At 44.4% G+C, this 12,267-nt stretch overlaps 1 protein-coding gene across 15 annotated transcripts in view; it reads right to left on the minus strand.

Moving 5' to 3' along the window:
• TNIK (TRAF2 and NCK interacting kinase) overlaps positions 1 to 12,267 on the minus strand; it is a 443,964-nt gene that overhangs the window by 108,110 nt on the left and 323,587 nt on the right. For all 15 annotated transcript variants that reach the window (XM_056806807.1, XM_056806811.1, XM_056806809.1 and 12 more), the window contains one exon: positions 2,031 to 2,235. In XM_056806807.1, coding sequence (XP_056662785.1) covers positions 2,031 to 2,235 — 205 coding nt within the window. The remainder of the gene's footprint in view (positions 1 to 2,030; positions 2,236 to 12,267) is intronic.

Consider the following 12,267-nt stretch of genomic DNA (forward strand, 5'->3'; position numbering starts at 1 on the left):
TTCCCTTTGGGATTATCCACAAATTATCCTGCATATATCTTGTTTGTGTGTAGCTGCTTATCATCTCCCATGTTCAATTGAGTTCCTGGAGGTCAGAATTTTTTGACGTTTCTTTGTATCTTCATCACTTAGCACAATGCCTGGCATATAGTAGGTGCTCAATAAATGCTACCTGGTCTTAACTTGACTCCAGTATCACTGGCCTTTTTTTTCTCCTCCTTGCAAATGCCACTCCTTTTCTGATTATTTGCCTTTTCACTGAGCTTTCCCCATGTCTGGAATGTCCTCCTTTCTCCTCTCTACCTCCCAACTTCCTTGGCTTCCTTCAAGATTCCATTCGGATCACACTTATGTAAGAGGTCTTTCTCTAGTACCTGTCCTCTCGCTGCTCCCGCTTTGAGATGACCTCCCACCTCATAGCACGAGGCTCCACACACAGTAAGCTCTTATTACATGCCTTTTGGTTTGATTGAGTTTAGCTCATCATTAATTACCTGGATCTCTGGAGAAGAAAATGGAAAAGCCTTCAAACTTGGTGGCTGGTAGAATGCTGTTACGTTGCCCATAAAAGAACACGATATTAGATGCTATAGAAGGTGAGACAGATCATGCCTTCCCAAAGGGCTCAGCTCAACAAGGTTGGAAGATGGGTCCGGGCACCAGATCTAGTCAGTTGCCTCTGAATCATGGCGGGAGCTGATGGATCTCAGTCATCGAGTCCATTCTCCAGCTGACTAAGAATACCTTCAAAAGCCTTAGTGCTCATGGCCCTCCCCTATTGTAGGAGACTCAGCAGCTCCCTATTACCTCTAGAAAAACCAAGCCAAACCAAACCAAACAACCCAGACTTCCCTCTTTGGCTTTTAAATTCGTTCACAGCTTAGCTCCATTCTACTGCTCTAGGCTGATTCCATATAATTCGTTCTTATATACTTTGGGTTTCAGCCAGTCTACATACTCGGGGTTTCCTGGAGATGACTTATTATATCTACATCTATAAATGTGTCTATATAGAGATACAGATATATATCAATATAGACAGAGATATTGATATAGATAGGTACCCATAGACATACATCCATACACATATGTCCACAGACACACATATGTATATTTACATGTGTGTACCTTGAATTTATCAGTATACATATAAAATCTACCAATTAAATCTAAGTTGCCTGAAATCAGAGGTTGTCTTGTTTTCTGGCTTTGTACCCTGAAAACTAGGGACTGGTTGTATCTCCAGGACCTAGAATGATTCCTGGCCCAAAGTAGGCAATTAAACATGCTTTTTGATTGACTTATTGCATCCTAGTGCCTAGCATGATGCCTGATTCAGTAGATGCTAAATAAATGTTTGTTGATAGATTGCTCGGGTCCCCTTTTCCACCTAGAATAGTCTGATACATAGGGAGTAGTTAATAGAGACAACGGGTTGAATGATGTGGACACCTATTACCTTTGGAATTGACATTCGCTTTTGGATGACTAGAATCATTAACATGGTTTTTTTCCTGTGATTTCCCTTTTTCTAAGGAAGGTTCACTTCTACCCAGTGCTCCCCATTCTCCCAACACATGAACATAAAAAAACATTTTTAAAAACCCTTTACTTTTCGTCTTAGCATCATTACTGGGTATTGGTTCCAAGGCAGAAGAGTGGTAAGGACTAGGCAATGGGGGTTAAGTGACTTGCTCAGGGTCACATAACTAGGATGTGTCTGAGGCCAGATTTGAACCCAGGACCTCCCGTCTCTGGGTCTGGCTCTCAATCCACTGAGTCACGTAGTTGCCCCCAATAAGAAAATGAGCAGGAGAAGGAAAAGGCAACCCATTCCAATCCCTTGTTGGAGAGAAGTTTCTATGAGTTGTTTACACACGTGGTCTCTAGCAAGAAGCAAATTCCCAAGAGGAGGACCTGGAGTCTCCTCATGTTTTTGGTCCTCCTCTCCTTCCCCAGGCTCTGTAGCTCCCATGGCCAGAGCTGCCTGCCCTTTGGGAGAGCTTGGCATCCCGTGCCCCTTAGCCTACCTCCTCCAGCCTGCGGCGCTGTTCCTTCTGCTCCTCAATGCGCTTCTGACGCTCTGCCAGGAGCTGGCGTTTGTGCTCCTCATTCTCCCTCTGCTGCTGTTCCAGCTGCTGGCGCCGGAGGGCCTCGGAGCGCTCCTTGTTGGCCAGCTGAAGGCGCAAGAAGTCCCTTCTCAGGGTGGATTCACCGGGCAGATTCAGGATGGAGCTGGATGGGGAGGGAAAGGGAGAAGATAGACAGGAACACTAAGAGAGAGGCACACACGGAGAATGGATGATGGGCTCTCAGGGAGAGTGGGGCAGCCTTGCAAAGGAAAGAAGAGGCTGATGGGTAGAGCGGCTTTGCCTGCCCTACCTGGGGCAGGGGGAACTCAGACGCAGGCAATGCAGGGATGCTGCGGTTCATGTCTATCCCAATAGCCCATATAGAATGGATTAAAGTGACCATGAACACCACTAGAATTGGCAGTGGAATCCAACTGTTCATTTTGCTAAAAGCTCCAACAACTAGCTCAAGATATACTTGGCAAATCACAAGAGCCACTGATCTGGGAACCAGAGCAGACCTTCATGTTACCAACACCCTCAATCAAGTCAATCAAGTCAAGTATTTATTAAACACCTACTATGTGCCCGGTACTGAGATAAAGGCATTCTAAAACGGTGTGATACAGAAAACCACAAACTTCTGTCATATAGTCTGTTTGTTTTTTTAAACCTCTTACCTTCCATATTAGAATCACTACTGTTTATTGGTTCCAAAGCAGAGAAAGGATAAGGGCTAGGCAATGGGGGTCAAGTGACTTGCACAGGGTCACACAGCCAGGAAGTGTCTGAGGTCAAATTTGAACCCAGGACCTCTATCTCTCAGTCTGGCTCTCAATCCACTGAGTCACCTAGCTCCCTCAATACAGCTTGTTTTTAAACATTAAAAAAAAATTCTCATTAATCTTCTATCCATCTTCTCCCCCTCTCCTGGCCCCTGGGTCTTAGATACATGAACCTTCATTCCCTGGATGTTCCACTTCCCAGATATACCCTTTTTGTGTTGTCTTATCTCATTAGTATGCACATTTCTTGAGGAAAATAACTATCTTCCTTGCTTGTATAAATACCCCCAGTGCTTAGCATGGTGCCTGGACATAGTAAATCCTTAATACAGTTTTGCTCTCTTTCTGTCTGTCAATTCTTTAAGTCCTAAGAGACTGTGTCTCTGTCTCTGTCCTCTCTCTGTGTCTCTGCTCTGTCTCTCCTCTCTCTTTCCCTCTCTCCCTCTCCCTCCCCTTCCCTCTCTCTCTCTCTGTCTCTCTCTTTCTCCTCTCTCTCTCTCCTTTTGTTCCTGTCTCTCTCCCTTTCCCTCTTTTTCTCCCTCCCCTTCCCTCTGTCTCTCTCTCTCCCTCACTCTTTCTCTCTCTCCCCCTATTCTCCTCTCTGTCTCTCTCTTCCTCTCTCTTTCCCTCTCTTCCTCTCTTCCTCTCTCCTCTGTCCCTATCTCTCTCTCCCTTTCCCTCTCTCTCCCTCCCCTCCCCTCTGTCTCTCTTTCTCTCTCCCTTACTCTCTCTCTCTCCCCTTATTCTCCTCTCTGTCTCTCTCTTCCTCTCTCTTTCCCTCTCTTCCTCTCTTTCTCTCTCCTCTGTCCTTGTCTCTCTCCCTCCCCTTCCCTCTCTCTTTCTCTCTCCCCTACTCTTCCTCTCTCTCCCCCTATTCTCTTCTCTGTCTCTCTCTTCCTCTTTCTGACTCTCTCTCTTTCCCTCTCTCCCTCTCTTTCTCTCTCCTCTGTCTTTGTTTCTCTCTCTCTGTCTCTTGGTCTCTCTCTTTTCTGTCTCTCTCCCCACGCTCCCTCTCTCTCCTCCCACTCTCCTCTCTGTCTCCCCCTCTTACCCTCTCTGAATATCTATCTTTCACTTCTTCGTTCATCTTTAACTATGTCTGAGGTTCAGGAAAGACAGACTGCACTGTAACTTTAGTGAGCCCAGGAAAATCAAGAGACTTTGAAAGGTCTAGAAATAACGTTACAAAAAAGCAAATTATAAAATAACAACCCACCCCTCCCCCCAGGCCACATGCATACTACTCCACATAGGGAATGTGCCTGGTGGTCTGTGTAACAGGGACATCTGGCTCCTCTCTCAGGAGCCAAATCCAATTTTCCTTCTGTTCTGGCAGTGATACTCCCATCATTTAGCACTCACCCAGTATGTCCTACAGCCCTTGAAGTGGTACTCTGAATGACAATGGGTGCTTAAAAGATGGCGGTGGTTTAGGGACTTGGCAAAGATTTTTCAAGGCTTTTATGGGACTTAAAAGAGGACTCAGTTTAATAGAATCACAGAACTTAGGATTTGGAAGGAAGCTCACTGACCATCTAGTCCAACCTGTTCTCTCCCTCCCCCACCAAATCTCCACTACACAGCTGACAAAGTGTTGACTAGCGTTTGCTGAACAGCAATGACGGTGCCCTCTGCCAATGGCTTATGTATCAATAGGTGGCGTTTCCTATGCCCACGATCACTATTAATTTCCCTCCATAATGACACTGCATTTAACTGTCATGGATTCATTTTGTGTAGACATAGGTCTATATTTATATATGTGTATACATTTTCTCCCTGATAGAATGTTGGGTTATTGAAAGAAAGGATTTTCTCATTTTTTTCCATTCATTGCCTTTATATCTTTAGTGTCTGGTATGCATGTAGTACTTAATAAGTGTCTATTCATTGTTTTACTGAAATATCAATAGATTTGGATAAAGTAAAGTAGAAAAAGGAAAGTCGAGCCAAAAGAACAATCTAGTCATGATCGCGGCGATGTAAATAACACTGTCTGAGGAGGGGAGCTGCCTGGGATAGCCTGATCGGTTGATTTCCTCCCCGCCCAGTGGATGAAACACAGAAAACAGCGGCCAGGCTGGTAAAAGGCCTCCTCTCCCGGTGTTAAGGTCTTAAATTAGGCATAAAGGAGGATTTTTCCTCTACTACCACTTTATGAGGTGTGACGAAGTTCTTTCATCAAAACAGATAGAAGTAGAGATTAGTCACTAGCTAGTCACTGGCCGGAGAAGGAAATGGCAAACCACTCCAGTATCTTTGCCAAGCAAACCCAAATGGGGTCACAAAGAATTGGACATGATTGACTAATGAGTGAATGACAAAGCCACCGGCGGGCAAAAATATTGACTGTGCTCCTGGCTCTTGGTGGTCCTTAGAAAAGCAGGATAGAGGGGGCTGCTGGGTGGCTCAGTGGATTAAAAGCCAGGCCTAGAGACGGGAGGTCCTGGGTTCAAATATGGCCTCAGATACTTCCCAGCTGGGTGACCCTGGGCAAGTCACTTAACCCCCATTGCCTAGCCCTACCACTCTTCTGCTTTGGAACCAATACATAGTATTGACTCTAAGACAGGAGGTGAGGGTTAAAAAAAAAAAAGAAAAGCAGCACTAGAGGATCAGCCATAACTGGATGTGCTCCGAGGAGACCACGTTCTGGCAGCAGAGAAGAGAGCCACATTTGGAAGAGGAATCTAGCTCCCGAGAAGGATTCGTTCCTTAGTTCTCAGGGAAGTGAGACGTCTCTCTCGTCCCCCTTCTCTGCCAGTGCCTCCATAACGCATGATATGATGTCTGCTGGTCTAGCGACTCACTTAATAGAAAGTATCAGGCCAGCAGGGGAAAAAACCGGAGTAGTCCAGTGGAATAATCCATCCAGTGAAGATGGAGAAGCTGCATGTATTAGAACATCATGACTCTAAATGAACACTCGAATGCACATACCAACAACATGGAAATGGGTTCGAACCAAGAACTCATGTGATAACCAGTGGAATCACGCATCGGCTATGGGAGAGGTGGCGGGGGGGGAGGGGGGGAAGAGAAAATGATCTTTGTTTCCAGTGAATAATGTTTGGAAATGACCAAATAAAATAATGTTAAAAAAAAAAAAGAACATCATGAGAAGAGATTGGATAACTGGGACTCCAGGCACTCAGGGTCTTAGCCACATATGCTCCCTGTGTGTGAGGTTCCTACCATGCAACTCCATGTGTATGCTTACTCTTCTCATGGATGGTGTGTGGAGTTGAGGGCAGGTAGGTGGAGCAGTGGTTTGACTTCCAGACCTGGAGGCAGGAAGACTCATCTTCCTGAGTTCAAATCTGGCTTCAGACACTTACTAGATGTAGGGCCCTAGAAAAGTCACTTAACTCTGTTTGTCTCCATTTTCTCAACTGTAAAATGAACAGGAGAAGGAAACGGCAAACCAATACAATATCTTTACTGTGTGACCCTGGGCAAGTCACTTAACCCTGTTTTTCTCAACTGTAAAATGAACAGGAGAAGGAACTGGCAAACCATTCTGGTATCTCTGCCAAGAAAATAAAGTCAGACTGAACAACTGAACGCAGTTGAGGACCAGTAGTTTGAAGCTGTGGTTCTTATGACGTTCTTCAGTAAAATCTTTGAGCTGACTGTCAGGTGACTATTAAAGCGACTACTACTTGTGCATGTGCAGGTGAGACTCCAAATGCATCGCTCTGAGCATGTAGGTCTCCTCGGTAGCTTGAAGCTGGCAATAACTGCCTCCCTGAGGACTGATGCTCGGAGCCTGAGCTTGGTGCACGCCTTGTCATAAGCCACAGCCGGTGCCACTAGGGCGTTCTCTCGCTCACGGTGGGCTAGTTTGCTTTTTTGGGAGAGTCTGCTTCGTAGGGGAGTTCCCTGGGGCGTTTGTGGAGCAGGAAGGATGGCTTCAACAAATCGTTTGAAAATACAAAAATTAAGCAAAGATCATTTCTGAACTCTCCTCTTCCCACTGCCCTACCTCAACCCCCAACGAGCAAACAAGCACCACTTAAAACAGGCTAGTTGTGTGACTTGGGGCTGAATGTGTATGACACAGTATCCTCTAATAGCATGTCCTACAGCCACCACAAGAGCAGTGAGAGAAAGCCTCCCCCCCCAAATCCTTACCTACTCTGTTAGAATTAATACTGAGTAAGTATCAACTCCAAGGAAAAGGAATGGTAAAGGCTAGGCAATTGGGGCTAATGACTTGTCCAGGGTCACACAGCTAGGACGTGTCTGAAGCCAGATTTGAACCTGGGACTTCCTCTCTCTCCTGAGCCACCTAGCTGCCTCTGCCATTATTTCTTGAACGTGAATATTAGTGGGAGTAGGAAGGTTGGTAATATTGAATTTGTAAATAAAAGTTGAATTTATAAGAAAATCTCCCGGTTTTTCACACTCCACTTTTAGTATTGCCTGCAGAAAATAGGTGAAACTCTTGGTGGTTCCCTTGAAGGTCTTTTAATCTTCAACCTAAACTCATTTAGTCAGTCTCATCACAGACTCTTTCCTTTCACATACTCAAATGACACACAGGGTGTGAGACGTTGGGTCAGCAAGACCCAGGCTGGAATCCTATTCTAACACTTGGGAGCTTTTAACTATGGGAACTCTGTGTCTCAGTTTCTGCATCTGCAAAAGGGGGATGATGACAACAGCAGGAGTGGCTCAACAGAGTTTTTACCTTCTGTCTTGGAGTTAATACTGTGTATTGGCTCCAAGGCAGAAGAGTGGTAAGGGCTAGGCAATGGGGGTCAAGTGACTTGCCCAGGGTCACACAGCTAGGAAGTGTCTGAGTCCAGATTTGAACCTAGGATCTCCCATCTCTAGGCCTGGCTCTCCATCCACAGAGCCACCCAGCTGCCCCCTTAACAGAGTTTTCTTGAAGATCCACTGATGTCTTAAAGAGCTTTATAATCTTCTCAGCTAGTTGGTGGAGAGTTGTCTGAGTTAGGGCTGTGCCCTTTTTACCAGTGTATAGCCAGTGCTTTATACATTAAAGGACATATATCACACACACACACACACACACACACACACACACACACACACACACACACACACTTGTTGAAATGGATAGAATTCGGAATGGAAGCCAGGGACTAGGTGGAAAATTTGCTTTCCCCAAATAAATACTATAAATAATATTTCAGGAGATGTGTTTAAATTACTTGTGAATACATCATTTTTGAGCACTAAAAAGCAGGTGCAACTTCTTTGCTAATTACAAATTAGCCTTATCTAATATTGCTTCTGATTTGAAAAAAAAAAATAGAGAGCATTTAAATGATCATGCCAAATGCACATCAGAAACCCGAGCAACCACAAACGGATTAGTGTTGCCATCAAATAAAACTTACAACAAAATTAATCTGGCAGATATTAATGAGCTGCATAATGGTTATTGTTCAGATGGTAATTAGTTCTTATAAATGACTGTAATTAACATAATTTTTATGTAGTCAAATTTAGATTTCAGTTTTTCCCTTTTCTTGATAGTTTTCCAGTGTCTATAAGCAGCATCAACATTGACAGTTTATGCATTTCCATCCCTCTCCTCAGCTGGCTGTCCATCTTGCCTCTCTGTCTTATTGTCTGCCTGCCTGTCTCTCACATGGGCACAGAAAGGCACACACCCATTGAAAGCCCAAGGTTCTGAATCTGGGCCCTCTGGGGGACCCCCTGCCCTCACCCGGCTTAGGGCTGAGGCTTCCTATGGTGACGTAGGGGCTGGAGGGAGGCAAGGTTTAGAGAAATTGACTGATCTTTTAGAAAGATGGCAGAGTATTGCTGACTGGTGTTCCCTGTGCCCTCTGGCACTCTACTTGGAAGGACTAGCCTGATGTTTTCTCCATCGCCCAGCTCCAGGGCAGGGACTAAAGAATACTGAACAATGGGTACAATGGAGCTTTCTTTAGTCTTCCAGAACTGGAGGGAGGAAAGGAGAGGGAGACAGACAGATAGACAAACAGAGAGGACAAGAAAGAGAGAGACAGAGCAAGACAGAGAGAGAGAGAGAGAGAGACAGAGAGAGACAGACAGAGAAAGAGAGAGAGAGAGAGAGAGAGAGAGAGAGAGAGAGAGAGAGAGAGAGAGAGAGAGAGAGAGAGAGAAACAGGGAGTGCCTTCTATCTTCTATACTTTCCACAGGGCACAGGGGAGGTTGATATCTCAACAACTCCCAGGCTGGGATCCTAGATCCTTGGCCACTGTCTCCCCAAATTCAGCATCCTTCAAGGCATCTGATGACTGGGCATGGCTTTTGTTGCCCAGTTTTTCTGGAGTTCAGAAAGGGAGGTTGAATAAAGCTGGAAAAAATGATCTCTAAGCCCACTTTAGCCCGTGACTAGGCATTTTTACTCTCCTGCAGTTCTCTTCCCCTTCTCTGTCTCCTACCCACCCTGGCTTCCTTCATGTCCAGCTAAAATCCCATCTTCTTTGGGGAGCCTTTACCAATCTCCCTTAAAGCTAGAGCTTTCCCAATAAGATTATTTACCATTTATCTTGGAATTTTGTACATAGATGATCATAGAAATTATGCCCCAAAGCATAAAACATGTAGGTCTTTCCCTCTAGAGCGGCAGTGAATAGAACTCTGGGTTTGGAGTCAAGAAAATCCATTTTCATGAAGTCAAATCTGGCCTCAGATACTGACTAGCTATATGACCCTGGGAAAGTCACTTCACCCTTTTTGCCTTAGTTTCTCTATCTGTAAAATGAGCTGGAGAAAGAAATGGCAAACTACTCTAAGTATCCCTGGCAAGAAAACTTCAAATGGGGTCACAAAGAATCAGAGCCAGCTCAAAATGACCAAACTACAGTTTTACAGAATGTAAGAATGGCTTTTTCATTTTTTTGTCTTTGTATCCACAGTGTCCAGTAGGTGCTTAATAAATGCTTGTGATCAAGTGAATGAGTTCAGCTCTTACTCTTAAAACCAGACCTAGCTAAGTGGGGAGAAGTACACCAGCAGCTGAGCCACAGGATCCTAATTTATTTTCTAGCCCTAGCAATCACCACCTACTTAGTGACACCATTTATATTGATTGGTGGAGGGCAAACCCATACCAAGGAAATCTTTGAAATACTGAAATATAATCTGGGCATTAGAATAGCTTCTAGTCTGAGGCTGGGCCACTTGGCCAACAATCTTTGGGCTTCTTTCCCCATCTATAATGACTTGCTATGAATCAGAACCTTCTGCCACTGAGTAGGAAGGGAAAGGGCAAATCAGAGGCACCCACAATTCCCTGTTTTCCCATTTTTGCCCAGTCCTAGGTTGTTTATTTTCAACTGTTCAGAGACAAATGAAAACTAGGGGCAAAGTTATTTTTATCCCGCCTGGCTTCCCATATGGGCAGCTTCTCAGAGACTGGGTGCTCCAAGCTGGTCTATTTGCTGTTCCTCTCACCCTTTGCTCAGTTTCTTGCCTTTGTTCATGCTGTTTTTTCTTGAAAACATCTCCATTCCTTCCAGAATTGTCTTGGCAATTTCTATCTATCCCCTTCAGTCTCCAACTCAAGGATTATCTCCTTCTTGAAGCCTTCCCTGATCTCTCTGTACTCATAGCTAACATAGTTGCTTGGGTCTCTGTCATGGAGTGGTCATATTCTAGCTAGTTTGGGCATTGTGTGTGTGTGTGTGTGTGTGTGTGTGTGTGTGTGTGTGTGTGTGTGTGTCTTGTCACCCCACCTAGATTATACGCAGAACCTGTGCCTCAAATTGGTACCAAAAAAAAAGGACACTGGCTTTGCAAATTTGGGTTTGAATTCCACTTCTGTTTTTTTTTTCCCCTTCTCACTTTTAAGTTTATTTATTTCATTAATTAGAATATTTTTTTCTATGTTTCCATGATTCATGTCCTCCCCCCACCCCCCATAACCTACTCACAATTCCACTGGGTTTTACATGTGTCGTTGATCAAGACCTACTTCCATATTATTAATATTTGCACTAGGATGAGTGTTTAGAGTCTACATCCCCAATCCTGTCTCCATTGACCCATGAGATAAAGCACTTGTTTTTCGTCTGTGTTTCTACTCCCACAGTTCTTCCCCTGGACGTGGTGAATCCTGCGTCTGAAACTAGTAGCATTATCACAGGTAAATTCCTTATCTCCCACTATTCCTCAGTTGCACCATCTGTAAAATCAGGACTTCATTTGAATTAGATTCTGTGAGGTCCCTTTTAGCTCTATGATCCTGCCATTCTAATCTACACAGAGAGTCAAACAGGTGATAATTGTAGAGTGATATTTGAACCAGAGCCTTGAAGGAAGTTGGCGAATGGAACTTTTATGTCTTCCTCCCAAAAAAGAATTTGTGTGGGGAGGCACTTGGAGAGAAGACTCGGTTTACCTTGTGCTTAAGGCAAGTACAGTAGCTAGGGGCTGCAGTGGATAAAGCGCTGGTCCTACAGTCAAGAAGACCCATCTTCCTGAGTTCAAATCTGGACTCAGACACCACTCATTACACTTAACCCTGTTTGCCTCAGTTTTCTAATGTGTAAAATAAGCTGCAGAAGGAAACGGTACCCAATCCAGTATCATTGCCGAGAAAACCCCAAATGGGGTCACAAAGAGTCACACCCTACTGCAATAACTGAACACCAGCCAAAGCAATTAGAGCACCCAAAGGTTGGTCATCTTACACAGATGTCTGATTGAATGCAATTGTAGCAGACCTCTGGCTTTGGCTTTATTTCTTTTCATTTGGTGCCTTCTGCTGGAATAAACACACAGGGTCCAAATGATTGTCTAAAAGAACAGATCTGGCATGTCATTGCCCTGCTCCATAAACTTCACTAACTCCCCATTACTCCTTGTATCAAATACAAATCTTTCTGCTATTTAGGTTCTTCATAAGCCAGCTCTAACTTCTCATCCTTATGAGATGTCAGTGTCCTCCACAACTCAAGCCCAAGTGGCTTTTCTCATCACTCCTCATGTGTTCCACCTCTAGCCCTCTGCAAAGATGGTTCTGAATGTCTCCCTCCACTTGGAGTGCCTGGTTTCATTCATTCAAAGTTCAATGGGAGGCTATTTCCTACAAGGAGCCTTTCCCAATCCTCCTTCTGTCTTCTCCCCCTATGTGATCTTGAAGTTATTTTGAATATATTAATAGATATGGATGTTGCTAGTGCTGATAAGATGTAGGCTCCTTTAGGCCAGGGATTATTTCATTTTTGTCTTCCTTGTCACCAGTGCCTAGTACAGTGCCTGCCACCTAATGAGTGTTCAATGGATACTTTTTGATTGAAGGAATATCTTGGAGATCTGGGATGATGGTGCTTTCATGGACATGGACTTGCCAAGCTGTCCCTATCAAGGACATTAGTTGTTTTTCAATCATTTCAGTTGTGTCCAACTCTTTATGAGCTCCTTCTCTGGCACATTTTATAGT

The sequence above is a fragment of the Monodelphis domestica genome, chromosome 8 (assembly GCF_027887165.1).
Source record: "Monodelphis domestica isolate mMonDom1 chromosome 8, mMonDom1.pri, whole genome shotgun sequence".
Classification (NCBI taxonomy): domain Eukaryota; kingdom Metazoa; phylum Chordata; class Mammalia; order Didelphimorphia; family Didelphidae; genus Monodelphis; species Monodelphis domestica.